Genomic DNA, 23,631 nt, shown 5'->3' on the forward strand with positions numbered 1-23,631 from the left:
ATGTCATATTAAAACAGGCTTCCCAAAGGCTCTTTTTATTCGCTGTATTTTCTGTCTTGAAACTGCTTCTTAAGAAAATGTTGACAGCCTGTTTTGACACTACATGAGGTATATTTTGATAATGCATGTGGGTTTTTATGTCACTGGAATTCTAAAATGCATCACCGAACAAGAAATCTCCTCGCTTGGCGTAAACAGTGCAGCTGGAGACAGGAGAAGATGCTATCTGATATTGTAGATATAATATGATCTGCCAGTGTTTTCGAGAGCAGTTTAGACCAATGAAATGCACGTGCCATCACTCTGACTACTGTTTATCTATGAATCTGTTAAGATAGATACTTAAGATACTGTCCAGTTTGGTATAAGTAAAATGTTGAAACTTAAAGTCGAAGTATCTGATTTTTACGGTCTTAAAGAACATGAACGGTTTGCACTGGGCCAAAGTCACTTATGCATTCCGAGCAACCTTATTTCTCACCTTGATGACTTTATAAGCACAAGTACAAGTGAGTTTACAGTGATGGTAAAGTTGGCAACAATTAGCATACTAGCAGCGCACTTCCTGATTTTCAGACACGAACACAGTCTTATTTTCAAGAACTGCATATTTCTACTGGGGCGAGACAAATTTTGTCATAATATCTTTTGCTCACTTAAAAGCACAAAAAAAAAGCATAATCAGTTTTTCATTTGTAACTTGGAGTATTGTAAGTAAGATAATACTGTCAAATTCAAAACCACACTGCAACTAATAAATAGCTGTATAGATTTTCTCTTTACAATCGAATCTCACCTAAAAGTATGACCACATTTAGTTTTTTTGTATCACTTAGCTATCCAAGGAGAATAGAACTTAATAGTAACATCAGTATCAACAGTCCGACACTCAAGTCAGCAGGGACCAAGATATTTACTCTTCTTTTGCTATGGATTCTACCTAGACAACTGAGTAACACAGATATTGTTCTGTGGGACGTTTTTACAAGTTCTACCTGTTGAAATCTGCATAACATTCTGGCCCCACAAACCTCTAAAACATGAAAGAAACAAATAAATATGGTCTTTTTATGTGACAAGGGTGTGGGGAGCTGTGAGCTTTTGTGTATAACTAATAAGTCAAGTAAATGAACTTCCCTTCTAAATACTTGTCCTCTTCTCTTTTCGCAGAACAACTACTAGAGTTCATGCATCAGCTGCCAGCCTTTGCCAACATGACCATGTCTGTGAGGAGGGAGCTGTGTGCAGTCATGGTGTTTGCTGTGGTGGAACGAGCCGGCACTATAGTTCTCAATGACGGAGAGGAGGTGTGTACAACTGCATATTACTGCATACTACTACTGCAGACCCATGTACACATTACACATGAACACGATTTGACAGATTTTAGTGCTTGGTTCTGTGATTGCATGGTTTATCATCTCTTTGTGTTGTTTTTTTTTTTTTTACATGTAAACCACCATGTTTTTTGACACAAACAAACCGTGTGTTTCTCTGGTTCATATGCCAGTCATGCGCATCGGAAATTGGGGAGACAGTATACAAATCTTATGTTTTGGTGTTGTTATAGTCTATCTGAACAGTTACCAGCCAGTTTTATTATTAGTGATATAAATTTGTGCTAAACTCAATTCCATATATGGACAGGGATCAAATTTGACCAAAAGTATAGCTTCGTTGGTAGCAGCACAAGTCAATGAATACCTTTTACCAAGCTAAAGTGACTAGCCAGACTGAATCTAACTGAATTCCACAACAGTAGCCAAAATAAAACAAACACACTCTTGTAAACATAAACATCCTTTAAATATACCAGTGAACTCTGGCTACACCAGTGCATCTTTCATCTCCCATTTCCTGTTTTTTCTGCTCTATTAAACTTCAATGGCGGACATCCCTTATCGCTGACTTCTGAAGTGTCCCTCAGGCATCCGACTTAGGCCCCATTTATTCCCTTTTCCTCCCTCGTCAGGACACGACAGGCCTTTTCAATGAAGACAATTTGCTTCCCTTTCTCCGACCACACTCTCTCACAATACAGAGCAGAGTGTTCCTTCAGGGCTCCGTCACTTTCACAAACGTCCAATTGTTGCGAGTTTAAGGTTCAGCGAGCATATTGCAGCTGTCTGGAAGCAAAATAGCATGATCTGTCAAGACCTAGAAGCACACATTTCTTTCTGGTATAAAGGCTAAATTAGGCCCGTCATGATAATTACTATATCGACTTATCGGTCAATATATGAAAGATGGAACAAAGCTTTTTCAGGCACAATAATGTAGTTTTATTTAAGTGTCTACACTACCAGTCAAAAGTTTATACATATGTGTTCATTTTTGTTTTTTCTTACATTGTAGATTCTCACTCAAAACTATGAATGAACTATGGAATTTTGCAACAACAAAAAAACTCAAAATAACTCAAAACCTTTTAACATATAGCCATCCTTTGCTTGATCGCAGTTTTACACACTCTGACAAACGGCACCTGTGACGTGAAAACCTTTTTCAGAAGACTTCATCACCAAGTTCATTCAGAGAAGGCCAAGGGTTTGTTTGCTGTCACCAAAGCAAAGGGTGGCTACTTTGAGGAATTTGGTTGAGTTACCTAACTTTTTTTCCTTTGCTCCATAATTCCATGTATCTTTCATCATATATTTGATGTGTTCAGTATGTATTAAAAATGTAGAAACTATTAAACTTAAAGAAAAAAAAAACATGAGAAGGTGTGTCTGAACATTTGACTGATACTGTACATTTGAGCTGTAATTGGTTGAATAATTAACATCTATAAAACTTTAGATGCTATAACTAATTAGTAAAGTATTTATCTGTGCTATTCATTTGTTGATGGCCAAATTTTTTACACTATGGTTGACTTTGAAAAGGCGGTTATCGCGGGTTGTTGTATCAGTGGTATAAATTAGTTTTAATATTATTGTGTATTGCGATAGTTTTCTATAGTGATCTATTGTAATTCAGAATTTGTCATAGTGATATACCTATGCTAAATACTGATTATGGATATATCATGTAAGATAAGCAATTCGTTTAGATTCTCAGACAAGTTGGAAAAGTCGAAAGACGACCATCTGTTCTCTGCTTTTTCACATTCTAGTGACTGCATATGCTTCCCTTAGTAAACACCAAAGTCATTAAGCAAAGAGCAGCTGTCGTCAAACAATATGATCATAAGCAAACTGTCATTCACTCCCTCCTCTTCCTTTAATGAAGTAGACTGTAATGGTAAAGTCGTGGCAAAGCACTGAAAGGGAATTACCTGGAAACAAATGGTTCATTTAAAGGCACACTATGTAACTTTTCAAGTGCGAAGATGAGTATGTTCTACAATATGGCATTAAATTTATCAGTTTGACAGTGTTAAATTACATTGATTATAGTCGATTTACAACATTAATACGACATAGAAATACAAAAGAGTTAACTTGTTATTTTATTTTCACACAATACTAAAAGTCAGCCAAGTAAGTTCAGGGTTCCATTCATAAATTCCAACATGTTGAGAGAGTAGGGATTTTTTGAAAGAAAGGGTGACTACATGCTTGTATTTTTATGTTATATAATCATAAAAATGTGTGTTGTTTCTTCTCCGAATAATCACTAAAAGTTGCCATTCAAACTAAATGAGACTAACACAATTTCACTTCCAGAAAGTCATTACAACAGTTTCATAATATATGAAGTTTACAGACATATTGTCAAGTAAAAATCCAGCATCCTTTTAAATCTGTCATTCGTGTCTCTCCCTGCTAGTTGGACTCGTGGTCGGTGATCCTGAACGGCTCCGTTGAGGTGACTTATCCGGACAGCAGGACTGAGGTGCTGTGTATGGGCAACAGCTTCGGAGTGTCCCCTACCATGGACAAGGAGTACATGAAGGGAGTCATGAAGACCAAGGTGGACGACTGTCAGGTACATAGGGATTTTACTGTATTAGCATGGGAGTGTTGGAGTTATAATGTCAAAGATGGTATTGAAGTAGCTGTTTTGGAGGCTAAACTATGTAAAGTATGTTATGTCATAATCATAATTCAAGAAAAAGAATGATGTTTGTTCATTTTTCTGGTGTCAAGGTCCTTCCATTACTTCACAAACCAATATAAAACATAAACATTAACAAATAAGTTTCTGTATATTGCAAAAATGCTACGTAATTGTTGGCAAGATCACTTCCGATAAATAAGGGCAGCAATTTATCAAATTAATTCTGACTTAAAATTTACAACTATTTTGATAATTGATAATCTTATTCTAGATTGAGGCGAAAAACACTCTGAGGGTACGTTCACACTTGTACTTATTTGGTACTGTTTGTTAGTCCTGGGGCAGACTTGGTTTGGTCCTGTTCTAGTCTTTGCTTAGTCCCGTTCTACATGCTTATCTCTGTTACCTTTTAGGTTAGCTATCTCTGACAGTGTTGTAATTAAATCAACATTGTACATATCTTGTGATTTTTGATCTCTAAATGCTCCATTTACTGAAAATATCAAGGCCACATTGTATTTTTTTGCTAAACTAATCAAGCAACTGAGCCACTGTTGTAATTATTGTGGCCTTATTTATAATCCTATAAAAACCCGTAATATGCACCAGTAAGGACTTGTCACAACATGTACCCAGTGTGCTTATTCTAAACTCAAACGGCTTAAATGCAGGCAGAAAATCTCATGCTTATGTACAGAACAAGATCCTATAGCTCTGAGCTCGTCATGTGCTTAATGGAAATAAATATCACAACAATGAACGTAAAGAAATCCTTCACAGAACTGCTCTGCCTCAGCTGCTGGGAATATTGCAAACTGGCACTTCTGTCTAAAATCTTAATTAGAGAAAGCCCTGTTCATTATTCAGCACTGGGGAGAGTCATTTAGTGTTCATTTGAAGGCCTTTCTAGTCTCCATTCATGTTGCCTTCAACACAATTAATATGAGTTCCAGCCAGCTGCCTTGCAAGAAAAATCTGTACTTTTTGAGAACAGAAAAGTGAAGTTTGAAATATTAGAAAGAAAATATTGTGATATTGCTCTACTCAATATCCATATTAGTGATGTTTTAATATACTTTTTGACACAATAATTTCACTTCTGTTAAAACAAAGAAGTACTTGCCTTAACTAAATCAACGCTAATGAAAATCTTCAAAACTTTTAAAAATGTTTTCATTTCTTGTCAATTTTATTTACATAGAGAATCTTGGTCTTATTACAATATATTTATTATTTACATTTTGTTAGGTACAATATTGATTATTACATTTAAAATAATTAAAATGATTGCCAGTGTTACAATAGAATGCACTGGCTGATATTTCCTTCTCTTTTGTGCAGTTTGTGTGTATAGCTCAACAAGACTACTGCTGCATCCTGAACCAAGTGGAGAAGAACATGCAGAAGGTGGAGGAGGAGGGCGAGATCGTCATGGTGAAGGAGCACAGAGAGCTGGACCGCACGGGCACCAGGAAAGGACACATCGTAATCAAGGTGATAACATACTAATAGACACAATGATATGGAGAAAATCAACAATATTTTCTGTTTCGATGAGCATGTGAAAGATAATTGTGATGAGATGAAAATAGTGTTGTGGGTAGCGGTTGTATTTAGGAGCTGGTAGTTGGCTGGAGTCTCGCCAGGAAGACACTTCAGTCAGATTAAAGCAGCCTTTTTCAATCACTGTGTCACTGCACACACTGATGTGGGGGAAAATTGAATGAATTTATATTCTTGGCCTGAGGCTGAACCTCCGATCTGAATTTGTCCCAAGCTCAGGCCAGTTTTCATGGTACGCGTATCCTCTCAAGACAAAATGTTTAACTGCCAAGTACACACGTGGCCAAAGGGTATCATTTTGTGCATTTGACATTATTTGTGTGCCATGACTCATAACTCTTCTTTTCTGTCTTCTGCTCCAGGGCACAGCGGAGCGTCTGACCATGCATCTGGTGGAGGAGCACTCTGTGGTGGACCCCACATACATCGAGGACTTCCTGCTGACCTACAGGACCTTCCTCTCCAGCCCCATGGTCGTGGGCAAGAAGCTGCTCGAGTGGTTCCACGACCCCAGTCTCAGGGACAAGGTATGCACACAGACTACATGTTAGATTTTCATAGTGAGGCTGCTTCACCTCACATTCAAACATTGTCCAGTCTTCTGCATTATTAGTTAGTAGTTAACCTGCCCATGTGCTACTTGTCCAGGTTACACGGGTAGTCTTGTTGTGGGTGAACAATCACTTCAATGACTTTGAGGGTGACCCTGCCATGACCCACTTTCTGGAGGAGTTTGAAAACAATCTGGAGAAGGAGGTGAGTCTTCTGCTATGTTTGTACATTCAACTAAACTTTAAAATGAGTGACATATCTGACATTTGCCATCTTGCGTGTGCAGAAAATGTGTGGGCACCTTAGACTGTTAAACATAGCCTGCGCCGCTAAAGCTAAGCCACGACAAGTGACTCTGACCAAGCCGTCCCGGGACTCCCCTCTGGCCTTCAGCCTTCTGGGAGGGCAGGAGAAGGGCTTCAGGATCTTCATTGATGCCGTGGAGCCTGGGAGCAAGGCTGCAGAGGCTGGGCTCAAACGTGGAGATCAGGTAATGCAATGTTTTGTAATTTAGATTTGAAGATATTATTAATACAAGTTTAAAATGTAAAAATGGTTGTAGCACTGTCCAAACATGAGGTCTGGTTGATGAGTTTTTTCCTCACCTTGATCGGTTTTAGATTTTATTTTATTTTGCCTTATTAAAAGCAAATAGAGGGGCTCACAATATTACTTTAGTGAACATAAATAATACACACTTCTTCTTCCAAAGTCTGAACTGTGCTCCAAAGTACATGCTTTTATTGATATGGGATTGGCTGTAGACCTCTCCATTAAAAAGACACTAGCTCATAATTGACGATTAAAAATGAACAAATCTTGAATAAAATGTGACTACAGCCCTAATAAATATGGTAGAATATGGTAATTGTATCCCACAGCATACTTTTAATAATGATTTTCATATATTCTAGGTACTAAGATATAGTTTAGGTAATTACTTGATGTTGGCTGAACTGGAATAGAGCACATGATAATGGCCTGTGTTGTTGTTTAAAAAAAATAAATAAAGTTTTATTTTTTAATTTAATTTGATATATTGTATTGCCTCAAAATCCCCAAATCGGCTTACATCTTTATCTGAAACTAAAATGTATAGAATATTGTACACTTGAGAGGTTATTCCACTCGTATATCTTGGTTTATACTTAAGCAGCCAGGCAAATTGTGCATTTCCCATCCCGCTTTTAACTGAAAACTACAATTGGGAGGAGATCTCACTGCAGTCACACACTCCCAATGCATTTCTGTTTGGAAATGGGGAGTTTAATGGTAGATGGAGCAGAAGAGAAAACCCATTTCACAAACTCTATGAGCGCACTTGGCTGCTGGCTCTCCCTTCACAGCCTGACTTCTCCAGCTCTTTTCACACTTGGCTCCTGGCTCCTCGGGGCTTTGGTGGGGTTCAGTCCCATAATCCAAGTTACAAGCATCTTTAGAGTGTCTCAGCTCCGGCTAAGCGCTTTCAATCACAGCCGTTTTCCCAAAAGAGCGGAAGTAATGCCTCTCTTGTAGTCAAAGTTCCTTCAGTGAAACACACAGTACAAAGTGCAACTTCGTACTGTGTGTGTAATTGTCATATTATTACTTTGTGCATCGTCATTTGTTTATTCAGATTCCAGGTCCATATAAAACACACAAAGACAGACTACACCAACAATATAACTGCTTTTTTTGATTGCTCCATGGTTACAAAATATATATTGGATATTTCAATATACTTTTTTAATCTATGGGTATTTATTTTATTCATTTAAAAAGAACATAGTAATTACACTGACAAACCAGATGCATTGTTTAGTAGTGTTTTAGGAGGCTTTTTAGAAATTTTAAAACTAGATAAAAGTAAATTAAGAAAGACTAATTTCAGTAATATTTGAGGGTAAAACACTCTTTAAGGAAGTAATGCCTTTTAATGTGACTTTTTGTTTAGATATTTTTGTTCCAGTTCATTCTCTGTTGCACAGATAAATAAGCATTACAGGCTCTTGTCAAATGAAAAACAGCATCATCATTCTTGCTGTACATATTTGCAGAACATAGTCTGCCAAAGGTGACTTCCTCTTGTACTAAAAGGGAAGTAGCATGTACAGGTGTATGTCTCAATGCAAGTTCACTGCCTCCTATAGAAAGGCCAGACTATAACCGCATGACATGACTGTTAATATATTAACCCCATCAGCTGCTAAACGACATACAACATGAAAAATACCAGCTTTATAGTTTGAAACTGACCTGCAGTTTAAATAATGTATTTATAAGAGGTAATTAACTAGCAGTATTGCACAGTTGACTTACCAGATGAAATGTAATATCTGTCCAAGATAATGAGTGTTTCAGATTAGAGTGAATTTGTCATATGGATACGACCTAGTCTCTAGCACAGTATATGCAAATTGTATATTTTATGATTCATATATTTTCCATGCACTGTGCTCATGACTTGGGTGTACAAATATGTATGTTGTATAGCGAATGCAGTCCATGTAAAATACTGTTTTATGTATTTATTCATTTTATTTATTACAATTATTTGAGTGAAAATGTTATGTATATTTATGTATGCTGTGTATAGTACTTTTTTGAATAGTTTAGTTACTTTTACATGTTGACTGTAGTACAAGAAGCAAAAAGTGTTTCAAGTTATATGAATTTGTTGAAAATTATGGAGGAGGAAATGTGACTGTTGGGAGCAACCAAAGCACTAATACTAAATCTGTCCTAATAAACCAACTTAAAGCACAAAGTAGCAGAGATAAAATCATATTGAAAAATTGGTAGTTTAAAATTATATTGTGTTTTGATCTGTTTTGACCCAATTTTGTATTTCCTTCTTTATTTATTAACGTATTGTAAATCTAAAACTTTTTTTTTTTTTTTCAGATTTTGGAAGTCAACGGACAAAACTTCGAAAATGTCCAGCTCAGCAAAGCCAACGAGATCTTGAAGAACAACACACACTTATCCATAACTGTGAAAACCAATCTATTAGGTACGTCTGCTAACTCAAATCTACCCACCGACTCACCACATTTTATATATTCAACTCAACTCAAACAACATTATCTTCTGCAGTCTTCAAAGAGCTGCTAACCAGACCCGAACAGGAGAACGATATTGACGGTGACGAGGAACATGACAGGAAGAACGGAGCTCCTCACTTGCCAAAGATTGGAGACATCAAAAAGGGCAGCAGATACTCCATCCCTGACCTGGCTGTGGATGTGGAGCAGGTGATGGGTCTGGAGAAGGCCAGTAAGAAGGCCAAGTCCAACACGGTAGGAGGACGCAACAAGCTCAAGAAAATCTTCGACAAGACGCTCACCAGCATCTTACCGCCCAAACCGTACAAGTAAGTCATTAATTTATTAAATATTTATTTATTTTATTATGTTTGATGCTGTTTTAAAAACTAAATGTGCTGTGGCTATACTGTGTTAAATGGACTGCTTTTGAGATTTTAACCATATTGATGATCAAAAATTTGCTTTGGGTATTTTTTTGTTGTTTTTGTTTCATTTAAGAAGGTTTGAAGTTATGTTCACACCTCTTATTTGAGTTTAGTCCTGGTTTAGACTTGCTTTAGTCCTGGTTTAGTTTTGGTGTAGCCCTGGTCCAGCCCTGGCGTATAACATAGCATCAAAAATACTTAAAATTATTTATCTGGTTTATGTTTTACACTGTCCCAACCATTTCACAAAGTAGCATTAGAGTAAAACAGTTGAGCAAATACACCCTGATTCCATTTATAACCATATAAACATTGCCCCCTGCCTTCGGTCTGATAGAACTGCTGTCTCATGCCACCTCTCTGCTCCCCTCTGTTGCCATAGCGACGTTTGCGTGGGCCAATCACAGGACGACAGCATAGTGGGGATGAAGCAGTCCAAACAGATCCCACCGGCTCTCCCAGTCAGTGGCAACCTGTCCTCTTCCAACCCCGACCTGCTCCAATCTCACCACCGCATCCTGGACTTCAACAACCAGCCTGGTATGAGACATAGAACAAATACTATGAGCTATGCTGCTACTACTATTGGTATCGTCTACATATTTGATACCAATACTGATATTTTTTGGCCGCTACCCAATCTTTCTGTGTCATGTGCCGTTCCCAGGTTAGAACAGAATGAGTACACAAACAAACATGCAACAAATATTTTATATCCCAGATACATTGTGTTTTTAGGTTTAAGTGAAAAGTTTATTTGTGATTTTTTTGTTTTACTTCAGCTTATGATACATTTGTGGGCATTGTTATGGATTTTAAATGTTAAACTTTGTGTCTGCAAATATTGGTTTTCGGCCATACCAGCAAGTCAACACAATTACCTAAAATAATTCTAAATATTTGTCATTTTCAACACAGAATAATAGCAATTTCTTTAATTCGATCATGTGGTCTAATAGCACTTCTTTTACAAATCCAGGAAATTCTAAAATTATTCAGGAATGATCGAATGTTGTCCTATTTGTGTTTGTATTATGACAAAAATAATATTCAATCCAATCCAATCCAACTTTATTTCTAATGCACTTTAAAAACAACAGAGTTGACCAGAGTGCAGTACACAACAGACATTTTAAAAACACAGATAAATGACAGATATAAATAACTACAAACTGTACACTATAAAAGTCAACATATCAATGAAAAGCTAAAGAGAGCTAAATTATCATAAGGCGGTAACACGTTTTCTTTATGCAGATTGTTGCTAAGCAGGGTTAATTTCTGTTGGAATACACAATGTTTCTTTGTATAAACGCAAAACCATTATCAACTACTAATCGAAATATATGAGCAAATATTATGTTGTGATTCCATAATTATAACAATAACCTTTAATAGTAACAAGATGTTGAAAAATGGTATTAACTATTTTCGCCTATTGCATTTTATAAAGCAATTCATACTATTTCTAAGCGGTTTTAATTTGTGTTCACTATTATTAGCAGTGAGTAATGGCATTTGCACTTTCACATTTATACTAGTTATAATAAAGTGGGCTCACTTAAACTGCCTTAATACAAACGCTGCTATTTTCTGAAACCAGATGAAAAATTGAAGCATTTGTCATTCCAAAGTGCAATTTTTCAACTCTGCTACTGAGTAAAAGGCCATTTTTATAAATTAAGTGCTTGAAAGAACGAACTCTCATAATTCAGGCTTACATAATCCATACTACTAGTCTATGATTTAACTTCTGTAGACTCAGTGATATAAATTATGATTGAAATGACTATTTTATTAACTCCTCACTGTGGCGTATTTCTGTTCTTTCAGTCCCTGTGATGCCCAGTAAGTATCTACAGAAGCTATGTCTTTGTTAGTTCATATGGACATTTATCAAAACACTGTAGCGCTAACACATGCTAGCCGCTCTATAGTTTATTATGCATGGGAGTTGGAATTATGTTAGGCTAATGACTAATGATGAAGTGACAGTCGATCTTTGAGCACATGGGTGATGGTAATACTACTTGATTTAAGGGTACTTCTGATCTAATGAATGCAGTAGGGTTGCACAAACTCAATAGAACGTACTGTGGATATTATTTGATAACCTTTACAATTACTGCATACTACTTCAACAACTGCTACCTCGGCTACTGCTACTACTATTGAGTGTTTAAAGGTGTATTACGGACCTTCACTGGAAAAGTTACATAGTGCACCTTTAAAGTACAGTACAAATTTAGTAAGTATACTTTGATTTGTAATGTTTTGTGCATCTCTACTTACTGGAGAATACAAAAACTTGATTTTTTTGGTGGTGGTATTGTCTTACAGAAATGTGTTACATGGGTTGGTTCTTTTTTTTTCTTCTTCTTTTGTAAGTCATAATTGCTGAAATGCATGATTATACAATATTTTCCATCTTTTTGTTGAGACTGTGGTCGCAATGGTAATCCTTAGTGAAGTAGCGGTTAGCACTCCTGCCTCACATCGATAAGGTCACTGGTCTGATTCTGGTGGCGCATGGGGGGACATTTTTCACCTGGTACTAAAGCCACAGTATGTAACTTTTACTCTGAGCAGGATTGTATCTCTATAAGCCTGCCTCTTACTTGGCCTGGAGGAGGGCCTCTTCCAGCATGTTTCCTTGGAAATGTTGTTCCTTTTGGCTATAATATTGTATAACAGTATGACATAAAACTTATCTCCATGGAGAATGTTCCAAAGTATGGTTTTAACTTTCTATTTCTATGGAATCATGCAAGTGCCACCTCAAGAAAGTTACATACTCCACCTTTAATTAAAATATATATATAGATCTAAAAACTCAAATTTATTCTCCCACTTGATTATAGACTATGGTGGAGAGCATTAGACTATGTAAAGTCACCATAATCTTTTCTGTTATTAGGAATTGAATATATTAAACTATTGGACTCATCATCTATCTCATCCTTCGCAGACATGTCAGACCAGGTACTGCGCGTGTTCAAAGCGGACCAGCAGTCTCGGTACATCATGATCGGGAAGGACACCACGGCTAAGGAGGTGGTAGTTCAGGCCATCCGGGAGTTTGCCCTGACCGCTGCCCCCGAAGCCTACTCCCTGTGCGAGGTGTCGGTCACTCCAGAGGGCGTCATCAAACAGAGGAGGCTGCCCGATCAGCTCTCCAAACTGGCAGACAGGATACAGCTCAGCGGCAGGTAAAGAGGGAGAAATTGGAATGAATGTTGGCTGATTAAACAAAAGAGATGATTTTGGCACTAAAAATAGTTATTTGTTGTATTGTTTTGAAATGTGATAGATATTTTGTATTGGAAAAAATGAGGGGAAAGCAGTGTATTTATCTAGGCACACCCTTCTTTTCTGGGGGAGGAACTGAAACCTTCTTGTCTCCATGGAGATGTTATTGTTTTGCCTGGAATGATCCACAGTTTGGATATGAGCCAATGACGCCCCAAGGCCAAACCTTTTAAAAGCTATAAACATGCATGTAATTGAATAGATGCAAGATTTGGATAAGTCTAACTTGGACTGAGTTACTTAAACACATATTAATTCAATAATGTGAAACAGACTAGATCCTCCACCAGAACAGTTACATAGCGGCCCTTTAAATTTTCAAGTCCATTGTATGATTTATGATGTACTGGTTAAATATTAGTTTTCCAATAGTTGTTTTACTGCATTTGTAAAGTAAAAGATGGGAGCGTGTGAATCCATAATGAATTTTTGATATAGCATAGCATTGATAAAAATATGATTTAAGGGCATGCGTTAAAAAGTTTTATTTTATCCTTTTCTTGATGTGTAGAAAAAGACACTACTTTCTTTATTTATTCTTAATTTGTCAGGGACCATGTACAAATTGTTTAATCTTATAAAAGAATAGATGATTTGTACCCGATTTAGCTACTGCTGCTTTCCATCTGCAGTCCATCATTAGCAGTTAAATACAATAACATGGCTCATGTTGACACATTTGATTGTCTTAAATGTACTGTTTCCAATTTACTTGCTTCATTTAAAAAAACTAAACAATCTTCAACTCAAACCACAGCAGGTGAAGCTTATGTAACCTCCTACTGAAACTACGAATGGGATCAGACAGGGATGAGGGAAAGGAATCTTAGGCATTTCCGCTTGAACCATAACAAGAATATACCATTTCTGTCTAAATATTTTTTTACTAAATATTTTTTTTCATACAAAACACTAACCCATAACTTCTTCTCTACCACCAGGTACTACTTAAAAAGCAACATGGAGACAGAGACGCTATGTTCAGATGAGGATGCCCAAGACCTGCTAAGAGAGGGTCAGATCTCCTTATTACAGCTCAGCACAGTAGAAGTGGCCACACAGCTTTCAATGAGGGCTTTCGAACTGTTCTGTGCCATCGAGCCCACGGAATACATAGACGACCTGTTCAAACTGCGCTCCAAGACTGGTTCGGCCAGTCTGAAGCGCTTTGAGGAGGCTATAAACCACGAGACGTTCTGGGTGGCTACGGAGGTGACCCGGGAACCCAACCAGCTCAAACGCATGAAGACCGTCAAGCATTTCATCAAGATCGCATTACACTGTCGAGAATGCAAGAACTTCAGCTCCATGTTTGCCATTATAAGGTATATGTCCAATGAATCACTGGTTAATGGTTTTATCTAATAGAATTTATAGAGTAGAGATGCCACTTATTGCCTCTGCAGATCATAAAAGCACTTACAGATTAAATATAGTTACTTGTACTTGTTTATGACAGTACTACAAGGGTAAAGTTTAATTAGTTTTACCTTTTTTTTTTTTGTCCAGTTTAATAGCGTAATTTCATCTTATTCAGAAACACTGGTAGATCTTTCAACTGCACTTTAAATCAGTTTTTATTGAACAGCTGAAGTGACGCTAACCACAACAGCTTCAACATCAGCATGGCTACTTTTATGTCTGCTCCTGTTTGCGAGTCATTAAGGTGGACTCCAACGCACAATGACTTCAGATTGTGAACATTTATATTTATAAACTCGATCAGGAATGCAAAATACAATGGAGAAAAAAATGTACATAGATCCTCACTGTGTTAAATTTGATTTGGGATTGTAAATGCTTTGAATTTGATTTATACTAACGAAACAACAAAATGTTTTCTCATCCACTCCAATCATACTGCATAGTCCTATTCTCCCCTCTCCAAACCCTTAAAGAGTTCCCAATCGTTATCGTCTTCTTCATCTGTATTCCTGGATTACAAATAATTTGTAAAGTATAAATCATGTTTATATGTGCATGTAACTAGTCTATTTAACTAATTATTTTGTGACCATAAAGAAAGCAGTACTTCCAGTGCAGGTGTATGAAACAAAAAACATTCAAATTGTTTAAGCTTAAATATTTCAAAGTGCTAACAAATCTCTAGAGGTCACTGTGTGTAACGCTGAATAGGACACCTGCACTGAAACAATAAAAATCCTGAACATTCCCTCCTTGCCTCTTGCCTAAAACTTCAGTTTAAATTGAACAAAATGTCCTTTTTCCCTTCCTCTCCACAGTGGTCTAAACCTCGCTCCAGTCTCACGTCTCAGGGGTACGTGGGAGAAGTTGCCCAGTAAGTACGAGAAACTGTTCAGTGACCTGCAGGACCTGTTCGACCCCTCCAGGAACATGGCCAAGTACAGGAATGTGCTCAACAACCAGAATCTGCAACCTCCCATCATCCCTTTGTTCCCCGTCATCAAGAAAGACCTCACCTTCCTGCACGAAGGTAATACCAGTTAAGTACCGCTCTTAATACTACGCATGGTCCACCAGTAAGGCATGCTGTAGAGTGTGTATTGTCAAGTTTATTTTTCAGATTTGTGCTACTACTTTTATGGCTTGACTTTTCATTTTGTTTCAAAGTTTGAGCTAATGATAAATTTAAAAATATGTCACAAAAAGTTTGTTTTTATGTGTTTTTTTTGTTTTGTTTTTAATCTAATAAATTTTATACCCATGGCAGTTGAGGAACGATGCATGCACTATAAAAAAAATGGTATAATCCAGATGGCAGTTACTCATATTGAATAATGTGCTGAAGGATTTTTTCCCCATAAATTGTCCAGAAAAATGTATTTGAAAATTAGTTGTTGATTTGGTTTCACACTAGTCATTTGAGTACATAACCTGTTGTGACAACCTGTCAAATAATGTCTAATCCATTAGTTTGCAAAGCAATGTCTTGTAGTTTGTACTTTGAATGTTCACTGTGATTTCATACATTCAACGACATTACCTTTTTCATCTCCCAGGTAACGACTCTAAAGTGGACGGCCTGGTCAATTTTGAAAAGCTGCGGATGATTGCCAAAGAGATTCGCCATGTTGGACGCATGGCCTCAGTCAATATGGACCCAGCGCTCATGTTTAGAACCAGGTACTCAGACTTGGTCCACTCTGCTGTGTAATACTCCACTAACTGTACTATGGGGTTAGACAGTTCACATCAATAGCCAATCCCCCATCACGCTTCCAAGCAACTGTTCTGTTTGGCCACCACATGTAAAGTAGATGTACTAGTGTGCACAGCGCTTCAGTCAGATGTTTGTGTCTAATGATGTCTGCACAGTGTTGATTCTCTCTTCTCGTGGGTCTCTGGTGAAATGATTTGTCTTGGTGGTGATCTTTGGTGCTCTGTTTTCCAGTCTTTAAGCTTGTTTGTCTCCTCTCTCCTCTCTCTCGTCCTCCTTCTTGCTTCTTTGTCCGTGGCACACCCCTCTAGGAAGAAGAAGTGGAGGAGTTTAGGGTAAGTGCAGTGAGCCCTTACCACACTTTGCCTGCCCCTGCCTTGCTAAAAAACACATTTCCACTGTATATTAATAGAGCAAGTAATTTCCCAAGTTGTGTGGGGTTTCTTTCAATATTAAAATGAAGTTGTGCTTAAAGGCGCGTTAACTGTTAACTGCAACATTCAAAGACCAGAGCACAGTGAATCTAACAAACATTGGCATGCTAACAGCGCACATCCTATTAGGGTGAAAATGAGACAGATGTCTGCTGTCTGCATCTGTACTGGGTCAAACCAAGTAGCTTTATTACATGAAAATAATGAGGTACCATTTGGGTGCATTAGAGTGCATATCACCTCAAAATTGGGACTAAACAAGAACTAAAACTGTGCCCTAAACCTGAACTGTAGCAGAATCATACAAACACTAAATAAACCAGCACCAGACTGTTTCCATTCCATTTCCATTCAACTGAATACATTTGAGGATCAAGCACATTTTTTAATCTGCGGTACTTAATTTTACCCAGTGTGGTTTGCCAGAATTGTTTATTTAATCTATTTTGGCAACCATTTGTGACCAAAAATAATACAAAAATATATGTCATCTGAATAATTAAATAAATAAATAAAAATACCTGCTGTGTTGATGTTTAACAGTGGAAATGTGTCTTTGTAATCCTATTTTTCATGTGTGCTTTTTTTCTGCAACTTAACGGGTTTGAATTACACTACTAACACTGTTCGATGCATGAACACAATCCAAATGTCACTTTCAAATACTCAAATTCAAATCAGATTTATAAGAAATTTTGAGCAAATTCAAAATGATGAACAGTCTTTCACATTTGTTAAGCAGATTTTGCTTATGCCCAAAGTGACCTTTTTACATATGTTCTTGCGTAACAACTTGCATGCATAGTTCAGACATTTTTTAAAACATATTGTCTTTATTCAACCTTCAAACTGTATCAGGTATCAGGTTATTCTGCTCATACTTTGCATTCTTGTGGCCTATTGGGACATTGAACTTGAGGTACAGTTAATGAGACACATATGGGATCGAGACTTTAATGGAAAACATTGTGGTTTATGCTATAATTGAAAGAAAGTCTACAGTGTACTTGTGAGGCGTTTTATATAAGTTCCAATGTGCATATTTGACATCTCAATTTAAAGATAATAATGATGTGTGCTCCTATTATTAGCAGCAATACAGTCACAACTGAAAATTTCAAACTCAATTTCAATGCTAGAAAATTGAGTATAGATTTTGATAGCACAATGATAATAAAAACACGCTTAATGTTGGAAATGACATTCTGTAGTCCAAGTAAAATCACTTACCGTGTGGCCTTAAATATGTGTAATCCCTCAGTCGTCCTGGTAGATTCCATAGTCCATTCCATTTTTAGTATCAATGCCTGCTCAAATCAGTTTCAGTACTAGTTTTAGTATCATTTAGTATCTGATTTTCAATACTTTTGGCAAGTTTATATCATAAAGAGACCTTTTGGATTTGTTACAAACTGCTTTTAGTCATAAGATCTGGCAACCCAAAGTGAGGCGCACAAGTTGAAATCTCAAATGTTATATATATCAGTAAATATTATCGATATTTGCATAATAAGAAATTGTAATTTGACATATACGTTTCATATTTGAGAACACACAAGTAATGTTTATGAAATACAATATGTTGTGTCCATATCGCATATTTTGTATTTTGATTTAGTCAAAATTAATTTTATTTTGAATTTTATGGGTGCCTTTCATTTCATTACATTCATATCTTACATTTTTTTTACATTAGTACTAATTGTTTTATGTTGCATCATATGGCCAAAGCACATTCCTAGTTAATGAAAAGTCCTACATACACTACCAAAGAATGTATCCTCAGGGGCATTATGGGAAATGACTAACTGCTCTTATGTCAAATGGGTAAAACATGACTAATGCTATTGCCTAGTGTTTAACTTCCCATCCAAGTGTAGCGTTTTACTATTACTACGAATGAGTCAGGCCACAGTAATGCAAACTATGAGCAGACCAGCCCCTGTTTAAAGCCCCCGTTGTTTGAATGAAGTGAATACACAGCCCTCCCCCCCCCCCTCTTTTCTCCAGCTCTCCTCCCTCTCTCCCTAGCCCCTCCCCTCCCTGCTACTGCTGCTGTGTGGAATGCCTGGAATGTTTTGGAGTAGGACATCCAAATCTGTTCATGCATGTGTAAAACTCCCTGTGTGAACCACCTGGACACTTATATAAAGGCCCTGGCTACACACATTTTTTTGCACAATGTTTTTTCTCAGCCTCTTATCCTTGTTTAAAATATATTGGATCTATTAAAATGGTCTTAAATTAACTTAGAGGATAATAGTAAGTGCTAGAATGCATAAATACGCCAAATAAAAAGTATAATCAAGTTAAATCAGGTCGAATGAGAAAAAAAGTCCAGTTGTTACATAATTGAATCATTGATTGGGTTACAACTAGTGTTATTTATATAATAAGTAAAAGGCTCGATAATCGATACCGATAGCAATTTTCAATAACAAAATGATATTTTTTTTTACACAAAACAGTAGTAGTTTCTTTTATGTTAACACATAGTCTTGTTCTGATAAAGATTAAGGTAATGTACATATTTAGGACAGGTGTTTTTTTTCTTTTTCTATTATTCATTATGGATACTTGTTGAAATTAGTTTTGATAGTTTTATTTAGTATCTGGGTATTGCTCTTTTTTGACACCCAACAGAGTAAAAAAACAAAAACGGAAAAAGCAAATCAAAACTTGAAAATGTTCAAGTAACACAATTTGTAATACTTAAAACTGCCTCCAGGTTTTTTTTTATAATCTTTCCACTTCCACTATCTTTCTTTGGCCAGTGATGTTTCTGCGGCTCTTGCCAAAAGCTTACCTTAACATTTATTGAAATGCCCCATTAGCATCTGCAGCATACAGCATCATCCAATAATATACATTAATTCGAATTTTCCTCAAGGCCAATTAAAAACTGCACAATAATTATTTTCAGATAAAAAGTAGGTTTAAAAATGGCAAAACATTCAAAAGTTCTAGTATCATTACTGTCAGAGGTTATGGTGATAGCTGCCAGTTTTCATCCATGTTTGTGTAGCCAGGGCTTGCATCTCGTAAACTGTTATACCAACCTAATAACTTTTCGTCTCCTACTTTGTGTCCATTTCTCTTTGCTATTTCTACAGATCTCTTAGCCAGGGCAGTGCTAATGCTACAGTCCTGGATGTGAGCCAGTCCGGCGGGCATAAGAAGAGGGTACGCCGGAGCTCCTTCTTAAACGCCAAAAAGCTGTATGAAGATGCACAGATGGCTCGTAAGGTCAAACAGTACCTATCCAACTTGAGCCTGGAGACCAACGAAGAGAGTCTGCAGACGCTGTCCCTGCAGTGTGAGCCCTCCATCAACACACGTGAGGACTATATCATAAACACGTTTGTAGTAGCAGTAGCAGCAGCAGCAGTAGCACGTTTATTTATAAAACACAATTTGCATACACAGCTATTCAAAATGCTTTACAGAACAAGAAAATATGCAATAAAATTACAATATAAACTAATAAATGCAGATAAAAGCCTTTCCATCATATGCACATCAGTTAGTCTCAGTACATTCATGAGAACATTTCCACAAGTCTTGCTTATACATATCTCACAGTAAAAACTAAATAAAAATAAAAGGGGCACTGTTAAATCTTTGTGATGGGTGTCTCAGACCTGCTTGTCATCATGGAGATGTTATTGCTTTGTCTGGATGTTCCACAGTGACATTAAATGTATCTATTCTGCATTCATTCAATTCGTGCCATGCCTGTAACTTGACGTGGTGGCGTCAAAAGTAGCATAGTGCACCTTTTAAGTTGGTCACATAATCTAGTTTGAATGAAAATGTTAATACCTTTCAAAATTGAAATTCCAATACTGTAACGTTTTTCACAGTAATTGGAAACCTTCATTGTGGTATCTTTGCTTCACAGGCAGTGTTTGAGTACAGTGGATTACAAAGCCCTCCTTCCATCATTTGCATGTAGTGTGAAATCTAACTGCTCCACACTTGTCCATGCACAGTGCCTAAGAACGCGGGTGGGAAGAGGCCGGACACATCTCCAGTGGTGTCCCGCGCTGCCAGCACCCAGAGAGGACAGCTGTCCAAGGGCAACCAGGCTCTGCAGGTCCCCTCTGTTGCCCTCTACCCCTCCAGGAAGAAAGTGCCCGTCAAAGACCTCCCGCCTTTCGGTAACATTTGGCACTACTATATAGCGCTGTATATGTTTTCATTGACTTTAACTTGATTGGGAATATTTTTTGTAACAATTTGCAAGAGAACAGAGTTAGTGATTAGACTAATAAGGTATTTTAATATAATTGTATCCAATTTTTTACTTCAGTACATAGCACAGGTTTGCGCAAAATATTACAGCTAAGCCATTTAAAATGCCTTGTCTCTAGGGAATGAGATGATTTGTTTAAGTAATTCGCATTTAAAACAGAATTTTAGATAAGTTAGTAAATCCCCAGTATTAGTATATGTATAAAGTATCCAATTATAATATGCAGTTATTTAATTATAGGGCAAATATTAATTTTCACATTTACATTTCCACTTAATTAAACTACTTATTTAAAGTTACTGTTTGATATGCTGAGACTTTTGGCTACTCTAAATTTCTGGCTTCCACTATTGTCTCCTTTACTCTTGCTTGTCTTTCTTTTTCTTATAATCAAACACTGCCCCCTTGAGGTCATTTTGCTTTACACACACACTAATCTCAAACAGACAGTGCTATGCTATACTAACCGCTAACCGCATGGAGGCTTGGCTGTGCTCCCCATGCTAACGTCCCCTGTCTGCGCCCATGTCCCCAGGCACCAGCTCTCCGCAGTCCCTCAAGAAGATCCTGTCCCTGTCTGAGGAGAGCGGACAGAGGAGACAGCCAGAGGACACGGTGTCCAACGCATCCTCACAGCTCTCTTCCCCTCCCACCTCCCCCCAGAGCTCGCCCAAAAAGGGTAAGCCCATAATCCCCCTCCCACATGTGCTTAAGGCTGCTGCGGCTGTGCTAGGGTGGGCTTTGAGCGACATCTGCTGGTGTGTGTTTGTACTGCAATTGTATTATAAACTAATAGGTACATTCAGCAAAGACGACAAGGTACAATACATCATCGACATAACAAAAGCAAATTATATATTGTACTAACCTGTGTTTCAAACAATACTATGGTGTTGTTTATCAAAAACCTGATTACAACTTTGTTTCATTGATTCATCTGCTGTCCCTGGTGACAGTTCAAAACAGTTGCCAACTGTGAATCCAGTGGGGCTCTTCGTTTTCCATTTACACATTTTTTTATTATGCAATGCAATGTGAAATGCCAAGGGTATGTTTTCAAAAATACCTAAACATCCTGAATACTAATATAGAGATGAACAATTTGGCAAAATTATTGAATTGCGATTTTTTTCTTCACAATTGTGATTAGAGTTGTGATTTATGTTTAAATAATAGGATACTGTTCAGAGTTGACATGTGTTGACATAGAGAGTCAAATATGAACTGACAAACTAATACGAGAATGAAATGCATTCAAAAAACTGATTGTACTTTATTGGTTTGGCACATCCTTTGCGATTGGCTAATATGTCAAATTGTGATTTCAGTTCAATTGCGATTAATCTTCCAGTCATATTTCTGGATATAGAACCTTCTATATCATCTCTATGTTTACAAAATTAGTGAAACGACACCAAACACAAGTGACTGATAGAATACCAATATAACATGCTACGTATAATAGGTCAGTATGCTACCTTTTTAACATAAACTTCTTTTAAAATTTAAAATCTAGTTCTGTGTAAATAAGTTAACCGTGTGAAAGGGGCCCTTTTTTACAACACTTGATTATCCTCACTTACTTTCTAATATCACATTACCCTGAAACTACAGCCCACAGTTGTACATGAGTTGTGCGGTGAAACATTAGGCAGCTGTTGTCCATAGAAGGCCCATTTATGCCGCTGTCTGTCACATGTTTGCCTTAATCACAGGGCGACTGGGCCACAGAGCCAGGAGTATGAGTTCTCCCTTTAAACCACAGGTACAGTGCAGTTTGGTGGGTAGTACAAGCTGAAATAGGCTCTGTAGCTGCTACTTGGTTGAGTTGTGTTGTTTTAAATCTGTTTGGGTTAAGACTTAGCTTGTGGCTTTTTAGTATTGGTCTTGTGTTGTTATGGGCAGAGTTGTGTTGTGTTGTGGTCTAATCCTCATCTGTCAGCACTTCCTTATGTGTCTCCAGTTGGATTTAATCGTTGTTTAGATTAGAAAGTGGCATATAGTTGGTTATAGTTGGCAAGAAAGTTGGTGAATCTTGTTTCACTGTCATTCTTTTTCACCACAAATTTATTTAATTGATTAAATTGAAGGAAATATTCAGCTCCACATGCACTCTTGTTGTCAAATGAACAAATGTCAAGTTTGTGAACCAAATCTTATTAACATTAGTGGCTGTTTTAAAAATGGTGAACACCTCCTCAGTTATCATATGATCTCAATCTGGGATTACAACATTAACGCAAAGGCATTGTTTTATGATGGAGGGGTCAACCACCTGCTTGTCTCCTTGGAAATGTCATTCCATTGTCTGCAATGTTCCACAGTATGGCATTACATTTATCTGTCTTGCATTTAGGTGTTTTTATAGCTTAAAAATGTCTTTCAACTCATGCAATCTTACTGTGAGCAGGGTCACCTTTCTACAGATCTGGCCTGTGATTTAGCCTGGTGGTGTCATGATGACAAATAAGTTTAATGTTATACTGTTGGAACAATCAATAACGTCTCCACGAAAAGAAATTTCCAGAAAAGTTACATAGTACATCATTAACTGTACTGTTTCCCTTGGTTCTTGGAAGAATGTCTTTAAATGCACTTGAACGTGTATCATTTTAAATTGTACTGATGCTTGCTATGTGCTGTGTGTGCAGGCTATGGTCGTATGGGAGACGCGTATTCGGACTCGGGGCACTCGGAGATCTCCTCGCGCTCCTCTCTGGTCAGTACATCGTCCTTGGACATGGCCCAGGAGGACAGGAGGCTGCGGCACTCCGGCTTCACAGAAGCACACCTGGGCACACGGCTGGAGCGACGAGCCACCACCGACCCCGATCAGTACAGCATTGGGTACTTGAGAAGACTTCTTATTATAGTGAATAGGCCCTTTGCACAGCACACTAGCTAGCTCAGAGTGTCTCAGTGCTAA

The 23,631-nt window shown here is 37.4% G+C and overlaps 1 protein-coding gene across 12 annotated transcripts in view; it reads left to right on the forward strand.

The window, feature by feature from the left end:
- rapgef2b (Rap guanine nucleotide exchange factor 2b) overlaps positions 1-23,631 on the forward strand; it is a 168,649-nt gene that overhangs the window by 138,431 nt on the left and 6,587 nt on the right. For 6 of the 12 annotated variants that reach the window (XM_055225054.1, XM_055225048.1, XM_055225051.1 and 3 more), the window contains 19 exons: positions 1,171-1,307; positions 3,772-3,930; positions 5,344-5,496; positions 5,928-6,092; positions 6,214-6,321; positions 6,404-6,607; positions 9,001-9,109; positions 9,193-9,469; positions 9,951-10,108; positions 11,402-11,416; positions 12,537-12,777; positions 13,819-14,202; positions 15,121-15,341; positions 15,859-15,982; positions 16,328-16,351; positions 19,564-19,787; positions 20,443-20,610; positions 21,241-21,384; positions 23,357-23,552. In XM_055225054.1, coding sequence (XP_055081029.1) covers positions 1,171-1,307; positions 3,772-3,930; positions 5,344-5,496; positions 5,928-6,092; positions 6,214-6,321; positions 6,404-6,607; positions 9,001-9,109; positions 9,193-9,469; positions 9,951-10,108; positions 11,402-11,416; positions 12,537-12,777; positions 13,819-14,202; positions 15,121-15,341; positions 15,859-15,982; positions 16,328-16,351; positions 19,564-19,787; positions 20,443-20,610; positions 21,241-21,384; positions 23,357-23,552 — 3,211 coding nt within the window. The remainder of the gene's footprint in view (positions 1-1,170; positions 1,308-3,771; positions 3,931-5,343; positions 5,497-5,927; positions 6,093-6,213; positions 6,322-6,403; positions 6,608-9,000; positions 9,110-9,192; positions 9,470-9,950; positions 10,109-11,401; positions 11,417-12,536; positions 12,778-13,818; positions 14,203-15,120; positions 15,342-15,858; positions 15,983-16,327; positions 16,352-19,563; positions 19,788-20,442; positions 20,611-21,240; positions 21,385-23,356; positions 23,553-23,631) is intronic. The other 6 variants (XM_033973486.2, XM_033973485.2, XM_055225056.1 and 3 more) reach the window with 5 other exon arrangements.

Source organism: Periophthalmus magnuspinnatus, chromosome 10 (genome assembly GCF_009829125.3).
Source record: "Periophthalmus magnuspinnatus isolate fPerMag1 chromosome 10, fPerMag1.2.pri, whole genome shotgun sequence".
Lineage (NCBI taxonomy): Eukaryota > Metazoa > Chordata > Actinopteri > Gobiiformes > Gobiidae > Periophthalmus > Periophthalmus magnuspinnatus.